Genomic DNA, 18,446 nt, shown 5'->3' with positions numbered 1-18,446 from the left:
CTGTTGGCCCTCTTCCTGGAGCCTTCTCCCTGGAAGAGGGAGCTGGGGAAGGATGGATGGGGAGTTCCCAGGGGTGTGGCTGTGTGGGGGTGTCCTGGCAGGCAGAGCCGTGGGCTTTGGGGTCTCAGGTGAGTTGGGGCAGGGTGGGCTGTGAAGGCCACTGAGGCAGCCTGGTGAGGCAGAGCTGGGAGGGCCTCCCAGTGGAGGCCATAGTGCGGTGTCCTGGAGCTAGCTGGGAGAAGGGTTCAGAGTGCTCAGCTGTGGGTCTCCCTAGGGAGCGTGGGGAGTGGGCCAGTGGGGTCAGCAGCACTGACTAGGTGCTCAGCTCTGGCCCACGGTGCTGCTCCTTTCTGCCCGTTTTCTGGGGGCTCCTTGCGCCTGGTGTGTGGTTCCCTTTTCTGTGCTGAACTGTTGTGGGGTCAAGCCCCGTGCTGATGATCGCCCTTCGGAGCAGCACTGGGGAGGGAGATCGGAGCTCCTCTGGCCCCTATGTCCCCCTGCTGCTCCCTTCAGGCCTCACCTGTACCCTTTGAGGCTCCTTCCGGTATGTTCTGTGTGTCCAGCCTTGCTGTGAGGAATGCAGCCTCCCTGTGCGGTCAGAGCCTGAGGTCCAGCCTCTGGCGAGATCTCAGGGCCTGGCCTCTGCAAGCCTCCTCTGTCTCTTAAGTGGACAGGGGACTCATTTTTGGCTAAACAGGAGTCAGCGCCAGATGGACGCCTGTGGTGGCTTTGTGGCCCCAGGCAGGTGTACCCACACTTTGGTCTGTGTGCCTGGGGCCCACCGTCCCCTCACTCTGGGATCCACAGGGCCTTCCCTGTGCCGGGGCCATGCTGGCCCCGTCTGTCTGGGCCCCAACTCTCCACCATGGCCTACAGTCTTGCCCTTGGGGCTCTCCCACTGCTCCTTGCCCCAGTCCCAGGTTGGGTGCTTTCCCCAGTGTCTTTCCAGGTGTTGAAACTAGGTATCCTCAAGGAACGCTTTTCTTCACCCTATGAGGCAGACATACAAGCTATTTCTGGAATATTTTGGCTCTGTCCCTTAGCTCAATAGCAGGGCTCTCAGGGTGCTGGGCTGTGGGCTGCATACTTCTTCCAGTTGGAGGGGAAGTGACGGGCAGGTCATAGCCCCTGGGGCCCTCCTTCCTGCTTGGGTTCTGAGCTGTGTCCCCACTGCGGATGGAATCTTGAGAGCCAGTGTATGTGCGACCAAGGGGAGGGTGCATTTCCCAAGGCCCCAGACCTGGTTCTTCATGGGTTTCATTTTCTTTCTTTTTTTTTTTTTTTTAAAGATTTTTAAAATTTATTTATTTATTTGACAGAGAGAGACGCACACGCAGCGAGAGAGGGAATGCAAGCTAGGGGAGCAGGAGAGGGAGAAGCAGGCTTCCCTCTGAGCAGGGAACCCAATGTGGGGCTCGATCCCAGGATCCTGGGATCATGACCTGAGCGGAAGGCAGACGCTTAACCACTGAGCCACCCCGGCGCCCCTTCATTTTCTTTTTAAGTATCTAAAATACTTTATTGAAGACTATATTTTCTAATAATGGTGGATGTTGTTGTCAACCTCACCAGTTTGTAGTTTGCAGAATTCTTGCTTCTTTTCTCTTTTGGAAATAATTCTTGACTGGCCTCAGCACCCGCTCCCCCCTACCCCCCGACCTTTTCCAACAACATTTGCTTTGCCAACGTCATGTACGCATTGCTTTGATTTCTGGGATTGCGTTCTTCCGGACCTAGAGATGCAGCCTCTAGAAAGCACGGCTCAGGTGAACTCATGCCCTGTGGAAATGTTTCTTCTCCGTTCGTGTCTTTATGTCTGCGGTTTCTGGATACCACGGTGAAGTCTGATCTCTCACTTGATCTGTGACCTGGAGCACGTTCTCTCTCAGAGCTTCCGTTTCTTCTTGGGTAGAATGAGGACTGCACCAGCATCTTCTCTGTATGTTTTGGAGGAATGAGAGAAGGGGCATGGGAAGCTCTCCTAACCGGAAGTCACCGAGGACCGAACCAAGGGTGGTGATGGTGGGTTCAGCTTCCAAAGGGAAATTCCTTGCTTCCTTATGAAAACAAAGAAGATGACCTCTTTCGAGCCCTCTCGGTGGTGATGGGAGGCATGCACAGGACCTGTGAGCTAGATCTGTAGGTGGGTTAGGGTTCTGCTGGTGAGCTGTCCCCTTTGTTGAGCTCCTGTATTTACTCAGGGCCCAGGCTGGACACGCAGCACATTCTGGGAGCCCACAGGCTCTCTGGGGAGATGCGGGCAGCATGTCTTCAGGGCTCACCCCGAGCCAGGTGGAGGTGTAACACTTCTCACGTCCATGCCAGTTCTTAGAGCAGACACTGAAGCAGCGGCCATTTTCACGCTTGCTTTATCAGATAAGGAAACTGAGGCACAGAGAGGTTAAGTCAGGACAGAGTGGGTACGCCATGTGGGTCTGGTCTGGGTTGGGGGCCAGCCAGCTGGGAGGAGCTGACTTCTTTGCCCATGGCGACCGCTGAGTAGGAGGTGTTGGGGCTGACTGTGTCCTCTGATGGGGGCATTCTGTGCGAGGCTGAGTGTGACCAGACGCGCAGTCCTCTAGTCATGCCAGAACCTCTAAGGCCTTGGGGATTCAGAGCTTGAGTGATGATGGGGGTGTGGTGGGGCTGCTGTGGGCAGGAGCCGGCCCCTACCCCTCCTGCACCCCACATGCTGGCCTGAGTGCCCGCCCCAGGCATCCAGGCTGCTCGTTCTCAGACACACGTATCTAACACAGTTTCCAAGTCATGGTGATAAGGAAAAACACCATTTGTAAAAACATGAAATAGCTTTAATAAAAATAAGCAAACACAGCTTTTCTTTAGGATGGGTTTGAACGCTGCCTGAGGCCTCCTGGTGCCTTTCTCTCTTCCTGGGCCTTGTTCTCTGTCAGCCCTCCTCCTCATCTTCCTCCGCGGCTGGTGGGAGCCCCTTCAGCACCGTCCCTCCCAGCGCCTTCCTCTTGTCTCTCCCCCAGGGTGGGGCTGCTCTTGGGGGGAGACGGGGCGGCGGGGGGCAAGGGTCTCTGGTCTCCTCATCTGCATTAGGGCCATTTTATTTTAGGTCCCTAGTCTGGGACCGACAGCTCTGTTTTCAGAAGGCTCCTCTGTTCAGTTGTTCTTGACTTACTTGTATCTTCTATGGGTGCCGGGTGTAGACCAGGGTTGGTCCTGGGTCTGCAGCCCATGAACAGCTTGTTTCTTGGTGCAGCGGCCCCGACAGACGAGGACCGCCAGGTGCTGAGGAGAAAAAGGAGAGGGCGAAGAGAAGCGAATTCAGGACACCCCAGGCTCTGAAGAGTGTGGTCCCTCCCCGGGCCCTCTCCCCAGTAGTCAGTCAGGCTTCTCCTGGAGGGGGACTGGAGGGGTGACCCGGCCCAGCTGCTGAGGACAGAGCCATCACGGGACTCAGATGGGATGCATGTTGCTTGGCTCCCGGTCTCCCCGGTTTCAGGTCTAGAGGAAGGGACGTGGGGTGGGCGGGGTCCAGGGGCTCCCTGAGTGGCCCCGCGTAGACCAGTCTTTTGGGGAGGACTCAGCAGTGGGGCTGCACAGGGAAGGAGCCAGTTAGGGTCCGGGTTGCTGAGACAGTGCCTCCCTTGGCTGTGCAGAGAAACTGGATGAGATCCTGGCAGCCGCCGCGGAGCCTGCGCTGAGGCCGGACATCGCAGATGCCGACTCCAGAGCCGCCACCGTCAAACAGCGGCCCACAAGTCGGAGGATCACCCCCGCCGAGATCAGTGTAAGTCACCCCAGCAGCTGGGGGGCACGGGGGTCGGAGCTCCCTGTCCCCTGCTGGTGCGTGTGTGCTTCTGGGGTGGAAGCCCGTCATTTGAACCCTCCTCTCCGGGGTGGGGGTGAAGGGTTCTCTGCCCACATGTGGGGAAATCTGAGCCCCTAGAACGGCCACAGGTTAACACAAGGCTGGGTGCTCACTGCCCTGGCTGTGGGTCAGCATCTCCTGCACAATCACACCCAGGACCACCTAGAGCACCCCGGCCTTGTGGAGGGTACAACGCAGTGTGCCCCCTGCCACTGCTCTCACTTGGCATCTTCTGGGCGACTCCTCCAGCCTCATCCACATCAACCTTATCCATACTCTATGCCCAGGGCCCCATTGGCTGTGCCCTGCTCCCTGGAGACCTTAGGACCTGGGTCCGAGTCTTAGGTCAAGCCCCGTCTGCGCTGGCCCCACTGGAATTAGTGCATGGGATGTTTGACCTCAGGCTGAGGAGGACGGCTGGGGCTGGATAACTGGGAGCCCCCGTGCCTCCATGTAACCCCCCAACTCCCACAGTCTTTGTTTGAGCGCCAGGGCCTCCCAGGCCCAGAAAAGCTGCCCGGCTCCCTGCGGAAGGGGATTCCACGGACCAAGTCTGTAGGTACGGCTGGGCTGGGGGCTGCACGGGGCTGGAAGGAAGGGGCTGGGGCTGGGGTGGATGTGGGGCTGGAGGACACTGTCTCCCCTAATCCTTCTACTGGGGTTTCCAGTTTCCCTCTGAGAACTGCCTCTCCCAAGTCACAGCCTAGGAATCTCCTTGTTTGTGGGCACACGTGGGGTGTGTTCAGATGTACTGTGCCAAGAGAGACCCTTGAGGCTTCCTTACTCCATCCACCTCTCCCCATGCCTGTGCCCCCACCCGCCGTCCCCGTCCTGTGTGCACACCCCTTCTGCTCCTCTTGTCCTGTGGCGGCACCTTCCTGTGCCTTCCGCTGACAGCAGCATCCCTGTCCCTGGGTCTTCTACCCTGGTTGCTTCCTCTGTAGCGTGAACATATGTCAGGTTTCTAACCCTAGACTTGCCTTTGAACCTGCCTGCCCCTCGCCCTAGGTATGGCCTTGTATCTCTTTTCTCCTTCACAGCCAGTTTTCTCCAGAAGCCACCTATACGTGCTGTCCCCTGTCCCCAACCTGCTCCTCAGCCTGGGGCAGATTAGCTCTGTCCCTACCTAAAACTGAAATTGCTCCCACTAGAGGGCACCAGTGGTTTCCAGGGTATTCTTCCAGGGAACACATGGCCATCCCTCCAACCTCAGCGGCGTTTGGTCTTTCTGTTCCCTCCATGACACTCACCTTCCCAGGGCTTTAGGACGTTTCTCGGTTCTTCCCTCCGTTTTCAGGCTGTTCAGTCTTTCATGCCCCCCTGCCCCAAAACACACCCCACTAAGCATGGGTCCTTCGAAGAGCTGTGTCCTTAGTTTCTTTGCCTTCTGCACCTGTCTCCTTGGGACCTCATCATGCCCTGCGCTGCCCTCACATCCCCACTTAGCCGTCTCTCTAGACCGGGTCATCTCAAGCCTCACCCACTGCTCATCGCATCTAGGCACCCTCCCCCGCCCACCTGTGCATCCGTTCACCTACAGACCCGTCCACTTGTCCGTCCATCTGCCTATGTGTGCCCCACCACACCCATGATCTGTTCACCACCCAAGTAATGATTACTTAGCACTTACTACACCACTGTTTCCTGCACACTGGCTCATTTAAGACTTCAGTAACCCTGTTGAGGTAATATTATTAATACCTCTGTATTACAGATGAGGAAACAGGTAAAGAGGTAAAATGACTTGCCCAAGGTCACACAGCTGCCTTACCCGTCTTCTGGTAAGATATCAGGCCAGCCCACTGCTCAGGCCTGGCCAATGGGGGCTTTCTGTAGAGTAGACATCACCCTCCGTCCCTCTGGTTGACCCACAGGGCTCTTCATTGCCTTGGGACCCTGTGGACCGGCCCCAGGTCTCTCCTGCTTCATCTGGGAGGCATCTGTCTCCATTTCCCTCTTACCAGGTGTACCAGAATTTGCTGTTTTGCACCTGCCCTCACTCTGCCCAGATGGCCTGTCCCTCAGCCTAGCCCAATGCTGGAACTGACCGCCACGGGTGCAGATCTCAGTGTCTGCCCTGTAGGATGTGAGCCTCTTGGTGGGTTTTCTCCTGGACCCTCCTGTGCAGACTCCATGAGTGACTGAGAGGGGTTCATCTTCAGTCTCTTGGCCCTGGCCTGCTGCTCATCACCAACATGTTGGCTGAGGTGTCAGATTCCCAGGGTTTTCCCCCCTTGTGGCCATGGGCACATGATTTGGTCCTTGAAACTTCAGGGTCCTGATCAGTAACTTGAGGACTGTCTCGTGACTGCCTTCAAGGCTGCTCCGAGGCTGACCCAGTGGGCTGTCCTACGGGCACAGGACAGGCAACAGCTGCTGGAATTGTTGGTAGACACAGGCTCTGCACCCTGAAGCTGGCACACAGTAAATATTGGAGAAGTGCTTGCTGTGTTTGTTGGGCAGGTGTTACCAGATTACCTGGGCTGGTGACAGAACCGATTCCCCGTTTCATCCCAGCCAAGTGACTTGTCTGCACCCTAAGTTAGAATTTGGCATGGCAAATCTGCTTAGGGGAGCTCAGCGGGGGCTGACGTGCTGTGCAGTAAGTGCAGTGGGGAGGGGACCTGCAGCGAACCCGGCCCCAACGTCTGTGTCCAGTGGAGGGGGCGGCAGATTAAAAGTGGTAACAATGAATGGGGAACTCAGGCTCCTCGCCGGACACTTCTAGGTGCTCAGTCCTGTGCTGCATGCTTTAAATGCCCCCTGCACTGGCACCCCAGCACAGGGGCCAGCACTCCTCCTGAGGTTAGGGAACTGGCATGTCAGGAGGTTAAGGAACACCAGCCGGTAACCCTAATGCTGGAGTTCAAGCCTCAGTCTTTCCAGGAAGGCCCATCTCTGCTGTGCGCAGGGTCCAAGAGCTGTAGTACAGGACAAGATGGCAGTAGCTTGGTGTTGGAGGCCTGAGCCAACCAAACCAGTGGCTAAAGGAGGGGGTGGCTGGGAACAGGCAAGCTGCGTGGTAGCGAGTTCATAAAAATGTGACCAAGCACGGAGCGAAGCCGGGTGTAGATCCCCAAGGCACTCTGCCAGACACCGTGTGTGTTCGCACGGACGGGCCATTCATCCACTGTCCTCAGATCCGGCCAGCACTGGAAGCCTAACAGAGCACGCCTGTAGCACAGGGGTCCACACCGTGTCCATTAGTACACCTGGGAGGTCTTGCCAGGTTCGGGCCCGGCAGAGGCCAGTGAGGGCTCTGAGCATTCCAGCTCAAGTCTTGCGCAGAGCCTAACTCGTGCACATCGAGGCAGACAGAGTGGGTGTCATTTTAAGACTCTGTTGCTCATGAGATAAAATTGAGTTTCAGAGAGGCTCAGGGCCTGGCCTGGGGTCACACAGGCAGTAGGGAGTAAAACTCAAACGTGTATCAGGTGCGTAGTCTAAAATGCCATTTTAATTCTTCCTCCTTCCTTTTCACTCAGCGTTACTGAGATTTAACCACTAAGGTTACCACAGTGACCGGGTGTGTCTCTCAGTCAGTCCATCTGGGTCTCTGGGATGGACGGTCTCCGGGCTTATCTCTTCCCAGAGCACCTTCTCACCTGGGCACCAGCTGTCTTTCTGCCAGATGCATGGCACAGGTGGCCACAGTCGGCTTCCCCTGTGACTACAGTCGCACCGCTCCTGCTGTGGGAGCGCATCCCCGTAACTTCTGACCTTCTCCCCTCCTCCCGTCTCTGGTCGCCACCAGGGAACTCCCAGCAACCCCTGCTTGTTCCACTGTTGTGGTGTGGCCTTGCTCAGTCTGGGGTGGAAGCCAGCCGCCTGCCTCTTCTCTGCAGCTCTGTCTTCACGACTGGGGACGCTGTTCGGGCCCTCTCAGTGTGGTGGGGCTTGGGCGGGTCTTGGCCCCAATCCGGTATACCTGAGTCCTTTCTCAGTCCATCGGTGGAGGCCTCCTCGGCCTTGTGTCAGAACGAATACCTTCCCCAAGTCTTCCCAAGAGCCTCCCAACACAGCGGGGGGCTTGGGGTGCAGAGCCTGGGTGTTGGGAGAGGAGCCCAGATTCCATGCTCTAGGCTCTCCGCTTCCCCTTTGGTCTCCAACCCCAGCCTCCAAGCCCTCCCTGACTCCGTCCTTCCAGTCCAGTTAGCGCTTCCCGCCAATTTCTAAGGGGGTGTCTTTGCAACCTTTGTGTCTGGGACCACGGCTGCCCTCTGCAGAGGGCGGGCGCTGGAGTCCGCGAGGGCCTTGTCTCACTGGACCTACTCTGTCCGCAGGGGAGGACGAGAAGCTGGCGTCCCTGCTGGAGGGACGCTTCCCGAGGAGCACTTCGATGCAAGACCCTGTGCGGGAGGGCCGCGGCATCCCGCCCCCGCCGCAGACCGCGCCGCCACCCCCACCAGCTCCCTACTACTTCGACTCCGGGCCGCCCCCCGCCTTCTCGCCGCCGCCCCCTCCGGGCCGCGCCTACGACACAGTGCGCTCCAGCTTCAAGCCCGGCTTGGAAGCGCGCCTGGGCGCTGGGGCCGCAGGCCTGTACGATCCCGGCGCGCCGCTGGGGCCGCTGCCCTACCCCGAGCGGCAGAAGCGCGCGCGTTCCATGATCATCCTGCAGGATTCCGCGCCGGAGATGGGCGACGTGCCCCGGCCGCCGCCTGCGGCCACCCCGCCAGAGCGTCCCAAGCGTCGGCCGCGGCCGCCAGGGCCCGACAGCCCCTACGCCAACCTGGGCGCCTTTAGCGCCAGCATCTTCGCGCCCTCCAAGCCTCAGCGCCGCAAGAGCCCGTTGGTGAAGCAGCTCCAGGTAGAAGACGCCCAGGAGCGCGCGGCCCTGGCCGTGGGCAGCCCAGGCCCGACCGGCGGCAGCTTCGCCCGCGAGCCCTCCCCAACGCACCGGGGGCCTCGGCCAAGTGGTCTCGACTACGGCCTTGCGGACAGCCCCGGCCTCGCCTTTGGGGGCCCGGGGCCCGGCAAGGACCGGCGGCTGGAGGAGCGGCGCCGCTCCACCGTGTTCCTGTCGGTGGGAGCCATCGAGGGCAGCCCGCCCAGCGCGGACCTGCCCTCCCTGCAGCCCTCCCGCTCCATCGATGAGCGCCTTCTGGGGACCGGCCCCACCGCCGGCCGTGACCTGCTCCTGCCCTCCCCCGTCTCTGCTCTGAAGCCATTGGTCAGCGGCCCAAGCCTTGGGCCTTCAGGCTCCACCTTCATTCACCCACTCACCGGCAAGCCCCTGGACCCCAGCTCCCCCCTGGCCCTCGCCCTGGCTGCCCGGGAACGGGCTCTGGCCTCCCAGGCGCCCTCCCGGTCTCCCACGCCGGTGCACAGCCCTGACGCTGACCGCCCTGGGCCCCTGTTTGTGGATGTCCAGGCCCGAGACTCTGAGCGAGGGGCCCTGGCCTCCCCAGCCTTCTCCCCGAGGAGCCCGGCCTGGGTTCCTGTGCCTGCTCGCAGGGAGCCAGAGAAAGCACCCCGGGAGGAGCGTAAGTCGCCGGAGGACAAGAAGTCCATGATCCTCAGTGTCCTGGACACGTCCCTGCAGCGGCCAGCCGGCCTCATCGTCGTGCACGCCACCAGCAATGGGCAGGAGCCCAGTGGGCTGGCGGCTGAAGAGGAGCGTCCGGGCACCCCAGAGCTGGCCCCCACCCCCACGCAGTCAGCAGTGGTGGCGGAGCCCCTGGCTAGTCCCCGGGCTCAGCCCCCTGGCAGCGCCCCGCCCAGCGAACCCGGGCCAGGCCAGGGCAGCTCCGAGGAGGAGCCGGAGCTGGTATTTGCTGTGAACCTGCCGCCTGCCCAGCTGTCCTCCAGTGACGAGGAGACCAGGGAGGAGCTGGCCCGCATTGGGCTGGTGCCGCCTCCCGAAGAGTTTGCCAACGGGGTCCTGCTGGCCACCCCACTTCCTGGCCCAGGTCCCTCGCCCACCACGGTGCCAGGCCCGGCCTCAGGGAAGCCGAGCAGCGAGCCACCCCCCGCCCCCGAGTCTGCGGCTGACTCAGGGGTGGAGGAGGCCGACACGCGCAGCTCCAGCGACCCCCACCTGGAGACCACGAGCACTATCTCCACGGTGTCCAGCATGTCCACTCTGAGCTCGGAGAGCGGGGAGCTCACCGACACCCACACCTCCTTCGCCGACGGACACACTTTTCTACTCGAGAAGCCACCAGTGCCTCCTAAGCCCAAGCTCAAGTCCCCGCTGGGGAAGGGGCCGGTGACCTTCAGGGACCCGCTGCTGAAGCAGTCCTCGGACAGCGAGCTCATGGCCCAGCAGCACCATGCCGCCTCCGCTGGGCTGGCCTCCGCTGCCGGGCCTGCTCGCCCTCGCTACCTCTTCCAGAGAAGGTCCAAGCTGTGGGGGGACCCCGTGGAGAGCCGGGGGCTCCCTGGGCCCGAAGATGACAAACCAGCTGTGATCAGTGAGCTCAGCTCCCGCCTGCAGCAGCTGAACAAAGACACACGCTCCCTGGGGGAAGAGCCGGCTGGTGGCCTGGGCGGCCTGCTGGACCCTGCCAAGAAGTCGCCCATCGCGGCAGCTCGGTGAGCAGGGCGGTGTGGGGAGGGTCCTTTCCCGGGTCCACAGCCCCTCTGTGGTCTTCCTCTCATGTGTCCACGGTATCCTCTGTTCCCCCTCCACAGTCCATCCTGTCCCTTACCTGTCCGTGGCATCCCTTCCTGTCCACTCTGTCCTCCGTTCGCCCTTGCCGTCTGTCTGAGACAGAAGTCTCTTTCGGGGGTCTGAAGTGTCAGGGCTGCTGTTCTCTCCAACCCTGTGGTGCTGGGAGTGGGAGCTGGCCGCCGAGGAGGGGCCCCAGTGGGGCGTGAACACCTCCACAGCTCTTCTGAAGACGCCCTGCCGCGGGTTCCCGTGGGCTGTCACTCTCTTGCTCCCGACTAAAGCTGCCTCGGCTGTCAAGGGTTGTTCTCTGGTCCATTCTGGAGTTGCCCCCCGCCCCCCATGGCCACATGGCTGCTACCACCACTCCTGGAGCTGCCTCTGGCCTTGCTTCCTTTGGAGGCTTAGGGAACACGGATTCCTTTTCCTTTTAGGACACACCACCAGCTTCCTGTTTGCTGTCTCTCGCTCTGCCTCCGTGTCCCTTAAACAGAGCCCAGTGCATGGTTTTCAGATGCATTTAGAAGCCGTTCTTTGGTGGAAGTCACACTGCCTCTGCACCCTCCATCTGCCCTCTCGCTTTCTCCATACTTCCACTGTCTGTCTGTCTGTCTGTCTGTCCTCTCTTCCTACCTCCCAGCCAGGGTGGGGACCCAAGAGGGGAGGGGCTGAGCAAGGGGCTGGGGTGCTGCTCTGGTAGAGAGAGCCGCCAAAGCCCCTGGGCTGATCCCTTGGACATTTCCTTGAGGACCCCATTCTCAGGGCTCTGCTCCTGAAAGGGCCTCTTGGGCCTGTGGGCTCCATAACTATGTGGGAAAGCTGGTTCCTGCCCCCTGGTGCCGGTCTGAGGCAGAGCTGGTCATCCCCTGGCTGGCCTTGGTCGGCCCTCTTCAAGCTGCCTTTGCCTTCTGTGCCCCGTAGGCCCACCTCCCTCTTCTGGCTCTGTGGGGAGCGTGTGGGGTGCCACCACCTGGCTCCTCCTCCTCGTTGCCTGAAGACTAGCTTAGCAGGCCCTTTCCTGTTGGCTTTGGAAGGCAGACCTCCCAGAGCAGTGAGGGGTTTGGGTCTTACTCACAGAGGCTTGTCTGATTTACCTTCTTCAAAAGATGAACTGGGGCTTGGGGAGCTCGCGGCGCCTCTCCTGAGTAGTCCAGGAATGTTGTCCCTCAGCCCTGTCATCGCGGGCGCTTGCTCGGGGGCTCTCGCCCCGCTCGGCCTCTTCCAGCTGCCAGCTGAATGTGAAAGCCTTCTTTCCGGCAGGGCACTGTTGAAAATGCCCCGAGAGGAGGCATGGCCAGGGGTGTCCATTTGGGATGAACAGTCCAGGTCCTGGGCCTCTGCAGGACCTGGCCCATGAGGGCGGTGGTTCCCTGACAACCCCCACCCCGACCAGCCCGTCTTCATCTCTGCTTCTCCTCCCTCGACAGGCCCTCCATTCCTCTGTGTCCCTTGGCTCCAATGCAAATTAAAGCCACTTAAAGTGGGCAGCACCGTGCCTGGTACCATGCAGGCCCTCAATAAACATTTGCTGAACAGATGAAAGAACTGAGCTGAATTAAGCACTGTCTTTTGTGATGTGAGATCTAGGGAGGCGGCTTAAGACCAAGACCACTGAGGGACGGTGCACGGTCGGTTCAGGGTTACTGGTTCTTGAACCCCACGGTCAGGCTCAGGTGAGGCCGGGTCTTGTCATCTGCTCTGCCGGCTCCCGTGGGCGTCTGGGGAAGGAGCTCTTGTTCCATGGCTCTGGAATGGAACGAACCAGCTGGTTTGTTTTCTCTGCTGGACGCGGGCTGGGGAAGGGCAAGGCCCGCCGCTGCAGACTTCACATCTCTTCTGCTCCACGGGCCCACGGGAAAGTAAGCCTCTTTTGCTCAGTACTTTTTACAAAGCTCCAGCCTCTGACTGGCTTCACGTGGGTCCCCTGCTTTCCTCTGAATGAGTCACTGGGGTCAGGGAGAAGTGAGGCTGCCATTGGCCAGGCCCGAGTCATCTCTGTCCTGGATGCCGAGGCTTGGGCTTGCCTCCCCTAGCAGACAGGTGCTGAGAGTGAGGGAGGGAGGTTCTTGGGTTCCAGATGCCAGATGACCTAGAACAACAGAGGTCCCTGTGACAGGGCCCTTCCCAACTTCAGCAGCTGGCTTCATTCCCTGGCATCAGCTTGGGGCCAGAGGACCCTGGACCCCACCTCTCAGCTGGCTGCGTCTGAGCTTGGTAGTCTGCAACCAGCCCCTTCCCTTCTGTGAACGTCAGCCCTTTCCTGTGACATGACGGGGGTGACACACGGCGTCACCTTGAAGCACAGAGCTCAGGCCTGCAGCATGGCGGGCTCTCACTGTGTGTGCTCAGCCAGGCCCTTTGTGGGAAATAAGAGTGCCAGGTGCTAGGGGCACCCCAGGGGCGTGGTCGTTTGGGCGTCCGACTCTTGACTTCAGCTCAGGGCATGATCTCAGGGCTGTGGGATCGTGCCCCATGTCAGACGCCGCATTCTGTGGGGGGTCTGCCGGAGGTTCTCCCGGGGCCCCTTTCCCTGCCCTCTCTCTCTCTCTCAATAAATAAACTTCAAGAAAAGAGTGCCAGCTGCTGCCCTAGAAGACGACAGGGCCCATGTCTCAGCTCCGCAGCAGCTCTGCTGGAGAGACAGCAGTAAGCTCTCCATCTTCCCGGCGTGAGAACGAAGCGCGGGAGCAGGTCCGCTGCAGCCAGGAGGTGCTGGTGTGTGTCTGGCCCTAAGCCTGAGTCTCTGTTCACCGTAGTCTGGAGCCTCTGTTGTGAAAGCCCTTCTGGTGACAGCGGTAGTCCCTTTGCACACGTGTTCATTTGTTAGACTGACACCTTAACGGGTCACGTGTATCCCGGACAGCATGCGTTCTCTGAAATCGCTGATGCCCGAGTCCCCACAGTGCCACCGGATCAGTCCCGCCTCCTGGGCCATCCCTCTGCCCTGCCTTCCCGTTTCCACGCCCCCCTGCACTCCTTTCTGCTCCCGCTCACACTTCTTTTCTCCCTCGGTGCCCCCCTCCTGCCCTCAGACCTGGGTGAAACCACAGCCCTGGGGAGCGGGCCCCACTGCCCACCCTTGGCTTCTGGCTCCCGGCTGGGGGTCGAGCAGGGGATGCTGTGGCCACGTGGAGTCTGTGTGGCTGGCGGGGGCCCTGGCGTCTTTCTCTCGCTGCTCTTGCTCTGCGGTCGGCTATGGCCAGAATCTAGCACTCACCTCTCGTTTCATGCTGAACTGCTAGTGACACTGTCTCTTAGAGGGGTGTTCAAAGTGTGGAAGTCCTGACATCTGGTCCTGACATCCTTCTTCCCAGGACCATTCCTGGCAGAGGCCCCAGAGTAATACCCTTGACCCCCTGGGGGGTCACACCTCTGAGCCTTGGTCCCCGGGTTTCCCTGATTTCAGCTCCAGGCCTGTCCCTCTCTTCACGCAGTGGGCATCCCAGGACAGTAAACACCCCTTCCGCTCACTTCCCCACTGACAGCCCCGATGCAGTTTCGTCCCAAGACATTCTGCAGCCCTGGATCTTCTTGGCAGCTCAAGCTGCCCTGTGTGCCACAGACTGGAAGCTTAGGAACTTGAAACGATTGGCTCTTCTGTACTGGGGCCATCTTTCCAGGTAGAAGGTCCAGGACCTCTGGCTTTCTGGAACATCAATCCCAGACTATCCACCGGCTTGATGCTTCCAGCTTCACGTCTAGCTCTGGTTATAAACAGAACCTCTATCTTCTCAGAGCCCCACCATGGTCTTTGAGGCCCACACGTGCACCCAACTGCATTTGTCTTCCACACTGCACGGGTCGATTGGAATCCCGCATGTGGTCTGAAGTCCCTGGTGGCTCTGAGCTCCACAGGGACACCGAGTTCTGCTGCGGTCTCAGTTTTACATCCGTCTGCCCCCACGTCGAGTTTTACTGGAAGACGTTCCTGGAGACATAGCTATGCAAATATGAAGTCAAAGGGTGTATGTCCTGCACACATCTTTGCCCTCTGATGTGCTCTGTGCTGTGGCCTCTCAGCTGTCAGGTCTCAGACAGTCACTAATAAGGGTCACACTCTCCCATCATGGGGTAGGAACCTCGCTCTGGTGACCTTCTGTGGGCCCCGTTTTTCTGCCACAATTGGCAGGGATCTGGATCCAACCCGGTGTGACGGCCGGTGGTAAAGGCCTGCTGGGCTTCTCCCGGGACCTGGTGGACACCGTTGCACGACGGCCAGGGCACTGGGGCCAGGATCGGCTTTGTCCTCACGGCTCCCACGCACGCGGGTCCCTTGCTTCAAGAGCCCTGAACCCTGCTGGGAGGGCAGGAAGGGCTCTCGGATGAGGGGACGCAGAGACACTGGGAGTGTGCTGAGGTCGCAGCTGTGAGTGGATGTGGGCGGTGAGAAGGCGCCAGGCTGGAGAGGGGGCGCCTCGGAGCCTGCAAGTCTGTGTCTAGTTGTGCTGCTGTTGAGCACCCTCTCCCCGGGCAGGGCTCCCAGACCGCAGAAGTCCCCAGACCCAGACCTGCCCTGCGTTGAGTGCAGCAGCAGAAGGCTGGAGCCAGATGCCAGGACCAGAGCTTGGCTTTTTCTCGTCTGTTGGTACCCGTGGGCCAACAGGTAGTCAAGCCTGGGAGAGATATGTCCAATGATTTTTGTTTGATGGTGTTTTTTTCAGTATAAGTTGTGTTCCTGGTTTTGTGCTAAGGACTAGGCGTCAAGGAGAACAGTTAGGAAATGAGCTGAGCGGTCCTGAGCGAGACCGTCAGATGAGTGGACCCTTCGGTGGCTGAGGGGTGGGAGTGGGGATGAGGACCTGGGGCAAAGCTAGGAGCCCTCCAGGTGAAAAGAAGGAGGAGCTGATGGTGGCTCCCGGGTCCCTGATGGGGGGAGGACTGGGTGAAGGGAGAGCGTGTTTGGTCCCCGTGGAGACCTGGCGCTCAGAGGTTAGCTGGGCCTCTCATGGAGCCACAGCTAACAGGGGAATGCACCACACCACCCAGAGGAAAGTGGGAAACAAAAGGAGAACCCGCAAAACCCATCTAGGAAGGAAGGGGTGGAAGAAAGGTCAGCAAGGGGTCCTGGTACTCCTTTGGTAACTACAGGGGTGTGTGTGTGTGGGGGGGCAAGGCCAGACCTCAGTGGCTGAAGAGTCATGAGGCAGTGAGACAGTACCACATTCAGAAGTTGGTGGAAGAGGTGCCCGGGGCATGGAGCCTTGCTGAGCCGTCTGGAGGAGGCTGCTGGCAGCATTCAGGGGTGCCTGGTGAGGTACCGGTTGTTAGAGGGTGGGCAGCCCAGAAGCCCTCTGGGACGCTGGTGGGTGCTGTGATGTGACCATGCCATGGTTGGGCCTGGCTGGGGGGGGGGGTGTGGTGTGATCAGACAGCTGAGAGCAGTGATGGACAGTGATGGGTGTGCAGAAGGGCATGGAAACTTGGCTATGGACACTGCTGGAATTCCTGTCCAGGGGACGATGCGGGCTGTTCCCTGTTCCCCAAAAGGAAGGGGAGGAGGAGCAGGCACTGGGGCCATGGGGACCCCTCGGCCACGCCCTGCTGTGTCTGGGGGCCTTGGGAGCGCCCAGACTTCCTTAGGCTCTTCTTCTAGGTGTCTTCCCACGTCCAGCGTGCTGGGGCACCTTTGGGACTGGCCGTCTCTCCCCACTCCCAGCCTGGTGGACCAGGGCACCTCCTGGCATCAGCCGTCTTCTCTGGCAAGGGCTCATCTTCTTGCCTCCAGCACCTCTCCTCAGGAGGTCTTCGTGGGTGCTACTAGAGCCAGCTGCCCCCTCCGCCAGGCAGGAAGGCTCCAGCACTGGCCAGAAAGGCCTCCTGGAACCCAGACTCTGCTCTGGGCTCAGGCCAAGTCTCTCCGTTGCACTACCCAGCACCCTCCCTGTTCTCTGCCTTCCCAGCTAGGCTGTGGTCCTGCCAACTTGTCAGTATGATTCTGTCGACCCTTGGCTCCAGGCACACCCACATGGTTCCACTGAAACCCAGCCCTTGGGACAGGGCTAGGCAGGGTTCCCTCCTGAGATGCAGGGCTTTGGGCTGGGGTCACTGTGAGGGCTCTAGTGGGGCTATCCTGGGCACCGTTCCCTCAGCATCTTACCCAGCACTGCCCCCCACCCCCACCTCCAGCAATCACCACCACCTGGGCACCCACCACCTGCTGCAACATCTCCCTGGCAATCCTCCCCCTTCCCCTACTTTGCCCCAAAGCCTAGGTGGTACCAGGGAGGACAGGTGTGGTGGGAGTAGGGAGGGTTTCTCTGGTTGGTGCCTGTCCCCTGAGAGCACCCCAGGTGTCCTTAGGAGCCCCTCTCCATTGGGGGTCGTGTGTGTGGGAGGCCTGGTCTAGAGGCTCTGCTGTGGGTCTGAGTGATGGGAGGAGGCAGTGGGGACGGAGGCTGAGGAGAGAAGCCAGTGGAAGGTGAGGGAGTTGGAAATTGGAATCGAGGATGAGTGGGAGACGGAGCTGGATCTCCAGGGAGAGGCTGACCTTGCGCAGGTGCGAGAGGAAAAGACAAAGCCCACATGAAGGGGAGGAAGGGTGCTGAGGGTGCCCTGAGCCCTGTGGGACTGGCACCAGTCGGGATTGCACAAAGGTGGGAGAACCCAGAGGAGGGTCCTTCGCCTGGCTTAGGCAGGGGCAGGGAGAGGGAGGTGGGATGGCAGCTGGAGAGAGGCCGGTCAGACCGCAGAGAGTGGACGGGAACAGGAAGCATCGCCTCACAGTGGTCCAAGTAAAGCCAGTGGATGGGCACCGCTCTGATCTGCCCGTCATAAACTCCAAAATAGGTCCCACAGGTAGACCAGGGACCCACCCAGATCCGCCCAGGTCTGGCCTGCAGTTCCCTTTCCCGAGTGGCTCCAGGGTGCCTTCCTCCCACCAGACCGGAGTCCCTCCTCCCGTGGGTGTCTGGCCAGGGAGCCCTGCACCTGGCTGGCACACTGTAGCTGTGACTGGGGGCCATGTGCCTGCCTTGCGGCCCTGGCTGCTAACACTCTCTCTCATTGCTCTCTCCTGCCCATCTGCATGTGGCTGCTCTGTCTAGCTGCGCGGTGGTCCCGAGCGCCGGCTGTGTAAGTGAGCATGCCCATCCCATGCCTCTCACTGTCCGTGCGCTGTCCCGGGCGCCCTGCTCTCCGCTGTGCGGCCGCTGTCCCGGGCGCCCTGCTCTCCGCTGTCCGCGCGCTGTCCCGGGCGCCCTGCTCTCCGCTGTCCGCGCGCTGTCCCGGGCGCCCTGCTCTCCGCTCTGCTCCGCTTCGTGGGGCTTCTGTCCCACGGACAGCCCCCTCCCCGGGCTTCCCCGGGCGCAACTGGGGCGGAGAACGGAAAGGAAGGGGGAGGGACGAGGGAGCGGGACTCTCCGGAGGTCCTCCCAGGTCGGCCTCCCACTGGGGAGCGGCCATGCTGGGGAGGGGCTGCAGGTCTGGGGTCCCGTCAGCTGATGTTGGGTAGGGAAGCGCTGTGTGTGTGTGTGTGTGTGTGTGTGCACACATACGTGCGTCTCTCACAAGCAGTCCACTGCCATTCCTGCCACACTGCTGCATGTCTGTGACACGTGTGGGTGTTCCTGCGGCTGCAGTGTGCTGTCCTGTGCAGGGAGGCCGCGTGTCATGGGTGTGTCGCTGCCTCACACCTGTCCTGCACACGCGGCTGCTCTGCGTGGGCACGAACGCTGCCTGGTGTCTGTCTCTGACTCATGGGCTCGGTCAGTCTGTGCCACCAGCAGTCGTCATCACGACTCAGCCATCCCTGAAGCCCGCCCAGGTTCCTCTGGGTTTCCTCAGGGGCACAGAGCTGTGTGTGGGAGTGGTGAGGGGTAGTGCCACAGTCGTCCCCTCCAGGGCACGGGTGGATGGGGCAGTGCCCAGGGCCAGTGTGGGAGGCTGTCAGGGTTGGGGCGGTCTTCCCTTTGCCGCGAAAGGCTGCCTTTCTTCCGCTGGGCTGCGAAGGGGGATTGGTTTCACTCTATATCCCATTCAATCTAGTCCCCTTCT

The 18,446-nt window shown here is 60.5% G+C and overlaps 1 protein-coding gene across 2 annotated transcripts in view; it reads left to right on the top strand.

The window, feature by feature from the left end:
* SHANK3 (SH3 and multiple ankyrin repeat domains 3) overlaps window positions 1-18,446 on the top strand; it is a 51,123-nt gene that overhangs the window by 30,208 nt on the left and 2,469 nt on the right. For both annotated transcript variants that reach the window (XM_032345738.1, XM_032345739.1), the window contains 3 exons: window positions 3,630-3,760; window positions 4,316-4,400; window positions 8,125-10,378. In XM_032345738.1, the coding sequence (XP_032201629.1) occupies window positions 3,630-3,760; window positions 4,316-4,400; window positions 8,125-10,378 (2,470 nt within the window). The remainder of the gene's footprint in view (window positions 1-3,629; window positions 3,761-4,315; window positions 4,401-8,124; window positions 10,379-18,446) is intronic.

The sequence above is a fragment of the Mustela erminea genome, chromosome 6, assembly GCF_009829155.1.
Source record: "Mustela erminea isolate mMusErm1 chromosome 6, mMusErm1.Pri, whole genome shotgun sequence".
In the NCBI taxonomy this organism is placed as follows: domain Eukaryota; kingdom Metazoa; phylum Chordata; class Mammalia; order Carnivora; family Mustelidae; genus Mustela; species Mustela erminea.
The sequence above is the reverse complement of the archived record's forward strand: the minus strand, read 5'-3'. Positions and strand labels throughout refer to the sequence as shown.